The sequence below is a fragment of the Quercus robur genome, chromosome 6 (assembly GCF_932294415.1).
Source record: "Quercus robur chromosome 6, dhQueRobu3.1, whole genome shotgun sequence".
In the NCBI taxonomy this organism is placed as follows: domain Eukaryota; kingdom Viridiplantae; phylum Streptophyta; class Magnoliopsida; order Fagales; family Fagaceae; genus Quercus; species Quercus robur.
In genome coordinates, this window is record NC_065539.1 from 51,036,555 (window position 1) to 51,040,555 (window position 4,001).

The window sequence follows — 4,001 nt, forward strand, 5'->3', positions numbered from 1 at the left end:
AAGGGGGTGTTTGGTAGTGTATTTTAAAAACAACATTACACATATTTTCACACACTTTTTCACCCATATATATTTCTAAAAAATACAAATAACGTTGCTATAACAATATTACCAGGCCCTAAAATTCCAAAAACTTATTGGTGTTTTCGTTTATTGGTCTGATGCTTTTTTTTTTTTGGTCCTTTCATTAAAATTGAAAACTACAAGTCGTTTATCTAAGTTGTTATTCTTTTTTCGATTTCCCTTGGTAATCCGGTAATCCTCTCACTGCAGTTCACTACCACCAAGTCGCGAGAAAGAGAATGAGGCAGAGCTAGAGAGAGAGAGACAGACAGATACAGTGAGACAGAGAAGATGAAGCAAACGACAAAGTTGAACGTGATTAGGTCAGGGATAGTGGTGATAGGAGCCTTAGCCTTTGGATACCTAAACTTCCAACTTGGGTTCAAACCCTTTCTTGAACAAGCTCAAGAAACCCTCCAAAAATCTGACTCTGACCCCTCCCAACAAAACTAAACCACAATCTTAGCTCTCTTTTGCATTTCTTTCTTTTCCTTTTTTTGAAAAATAAATTTGGGGTTCTTTTTCTTATACTCTGTGTTGTTCTGAGCTACAGTCTGTTTGGATTAAGATACAAGTAGAGAAAAAAAAAAGGTATGGTTCACTAACCCATTATTACTCTCTTATTTCTTAGTGGATTTTGGTATTCTATCTATTTGTTTGTAGTATATATCAACCAGATTGAATTTTGTGCTTAACACGCAAATTCCAGAATTGGGTCTGAGGTTAAAATATAGATTGAAATGTAGGGTGCCCAAAAAGAAGAAGATAGGACTGTTTTTAAGCCACTATCATTTGAATTAATTGATTGAGATTTTTAAAATATGGAAACTTGGACACATTATGAAATAATTTTCAATGCCATGTTGACTGCAATGCATATACTACTTTCAGTGTATTTGTTGGTTATGTATATCAACAAGATTGAATTTTGTGCTTAACACACAGATTCTAGAATTGGGTCCTTTTGAAAAGAGGTTAAAATTTAGATAGAAATGTAGGGTGCCCAAAAAACGAAGATAGGACTTTGATTAAGCAACTATCATTTGAATTACTTGATTGAGGGTTTAAAAATATGGAAACTTAGACACATTTTGAAATGATTTTCAAAGCCATGTTGACTGCAATGCATGAACTATATTCAAACTATTTGTTGGTTATATATATCAAGAAGAGTGAATTTTGCGCTTAACTCACAAATTCCAGAATTGGGTCCTTTTCAATTGAGGTTAAAATTTAGATAGAAATGTTGGGTGCCAAAAGAAGAAAAAAGATAGGACTTTGTTTAAGCCACTCTCATTTGATTACCTAATGGTAATGGAGGTTTTAAAAATATGGAAACTTGGCCACCTTATTGTGAAATGATTTGAAAAGCCACGTTGATTGCAATGCATGAACTTTATAGTGCTTTGTGCTTTAGCAGTGTGAACCCACTTAATTTCCCAGCGAAGTAAACATACCAAGTCGGTCCTTCCATAGCCTTGCTAATATAATTATTGCTTATATAGCAAAATTTGACAAAGCCATGTGGTGCTCTGCTATATCACTATAACAGCAAGGTTACAGAAGGACTACCTCGATACATTTACCATTTTTTGAGAGCTAAAAGAGAGCTTTTTAGGGCATGATCATAAACTACTTACCCCATCAGGGGTGAATGCCTTTGGATTATCTGGCAACTGGTTTTGGCAATAGGGACATTTGCCCATAGGATTTATTGGCTAGAGGTGAATCCAAAGGGATCTTCTTTAGAAAGGTTCCCTATGTTATTAAAGAAAGAAAAACAAAGGAGGAAACATTCAAATTTTAGGGACTAAACTAGAATCTGACCTAAATTTTAAGGACAAATCGTATATTTTTAACTTTTGTTTCCTTTTCCCTTCTATTTAATATTGATGACATTGGTTTGGATGGTTGTTCTTGTTCAAACTCTGACTTCTGTATTATGCATGGGTTTTTTACTTAATTTAGTGCTACATTTTGGCTTAATTATGATCTTTTTCATATCTTTTGTTGCTAAACATGCCATGCTCACATGAACACCTGACATTTTTTCACTCTGTTTGCATCATAGTAAACATAATTGTAGCAGTTTCTTCAAAACCCATTTCATTGATTTGTACTTTCTGGATAAAGTTTAATGTTTGAGCTCAATGAATGATGGCAACCACAAAGTTTCTATTGGTTTGTAATGTTTGTCACTTAGGATGCTATTTGTGTAATTTGAGGTTATTTGGTGGGGGAAAATGACTAACAAACTAAGATAAATGTTACATTTAGTATGGTGATGTAACTGTAATGAAATCTGTGTGTTAGATGGATTGGCAAGATAATTTGGAAGATGATGAAGACGAAAATTGGGTCTCAAATTGGGATCAGAGGAGACGAATGGCTGTGGCTCAAGTTCTTTGTTATGTGACATACGCAATGTATGTGCGTCATGTATATTATGATAGGCACCTTGTTGATCAGTATGCAACATCTTTGAACAATAAAAAACGAAAGGCTCCAGGGGATGATGTGTGTACGAGAGAGTTTGAAGGTATAAGGGACGCAATTAAAGATGTTGCAGAAGCAATTAGGGAGGGAAATGATATTATAAAGAGAGGTCAATCTCTTGTTTACTCGGAGGAAGAAGTTTTTGCAGAGTTGGTGAACATGGGTTGTGACAAGAACTTACGGTACAAGGCCTACACTTTCCTGACTCAAGATGCTGCAAGAGTTAGGGCATTCTTTGGTTGCCCAACTGATGAGCGCAAGGATTTTTTGCTACAGATGATGTTCTCTCCCCAGGATCTTTGATGAGCTTGTGTTATGGTTGATGGGACAAGTTGGAATTTCTGTGTGATGTTATATAGTTGTTTAATTTTTGGATGGTTGGGTCTCAGTTTTCTTCTTCTGTGTTTGGGTTGGGGAGAGGTGGGGAGGGGAGTGGAGATGAGATGACTTTGAATGTTATGGTTTGGAATGGATGATTTGCGTTTCATTCTATTTGCTTTTCTTTTTGATCTTCAACAATGACTATGGAACTCAGTTTAGTCTCAACATGGTTGTGGCTTTGAAACTCACTGCCTAGGCTTGCCCCACCCCCCCCCACCTCTGCCCCTCTCTTTGAGGTGGGGACAGAAATTGTTGCTTATTGTTTTACCTGTCCATTAAAAATTGTCAATGTCATAAAATGTTCTTTTTGTATGTAATCTAACCTTTCTAGAAATGCTTCATATAAGTGAAGACAATTTCAAGTTGCGTTATTTGTGCTTTCTGCCATTGTTGATACTGTCCATAGAATCTCCTCATTTTAATTATTATTGGGTGTATTGTCATTATGTTTAACTAAATAGATTTATTAATTCGCTAAACTGCTATCCGTGTGCCATGTTTGTTCAATTTTGATCGAGGACCAACATCTAGCACAAATGCTAATTAGAGAATTATTGTTGTTTCTTCTACATGATTCTCAGTCGTGATGATGAACTTGCACTTGCCAGTTGCATGTATTGTTGAGTTTGGCATATAATTTGAAGATATTATTGGTAAGGTCTAAATGCACCTAGCTTTGTGGATGAGATACTTATTCAGGTTTCCTGGAGTCATCTATTTGAGAAGTCTAAGAGGTACTTGTCAATTGGTGTTTGCAGTGGTTACTTATGGTTGATTTGTTATCTTTGGCAATTAATACAAAGAACAAAATTGACCGGTGCTTAAATCACGAAATGGTCACTGTGAACAACATGCATGTAACCTTGTCAACTTGCATACTAAATGACACAGGCGGTGCAATTATGTGGCACATGGAAATTCCTTACAATCTACTTCGAAAGTCTTGATGGAAAATTATGAGTAAAAAGGTGATTGTCTTAAAGTTAGAGAATAAGGGAAATATTTTTGATACTGTCCACAGAATCTCCTCCTTTTATTTATTATTGGGTGTATTGTCAATT

The 4,001-nt window shown here is 35.5% G+C and overlaps 1 protein-coding gene across 1 annotated transcript; it reads left to right on the top strand.

The window, feature by feature from the left end:
• Positions 1–251: 251 nt before the first annotated feature.
• LOC126689330 (uncharacterized) lies at positions 252–3,311 on the top strand. Its single transcript, XM_050384493.1, has 2 exons — positions 252–654; positions 2,377–3,311. The coding sequence occupies exon 2, from the start codon at positions 2,377–2,379 to the stop codon at positions 2,860–2,862; it is 486 nt and encodes a 161-aa protein (XP_050240450.1). The 5' UTR covers positions 252–654; the 3' UTR covers positions 2,863–3,311.
• Positions 3,312–4,001: the final 690 nt, after the last annotated feature.

Bases quoted from the DNA above. Each gene is read 5' to 3' on its own strand.
- LOC126689330 (XM_050384493.1), top strand. From the start codon at position 2,377: ATGGATTGGCAAGATAATTTGGAAGATGATGAAGACGAAAATTGGGTC.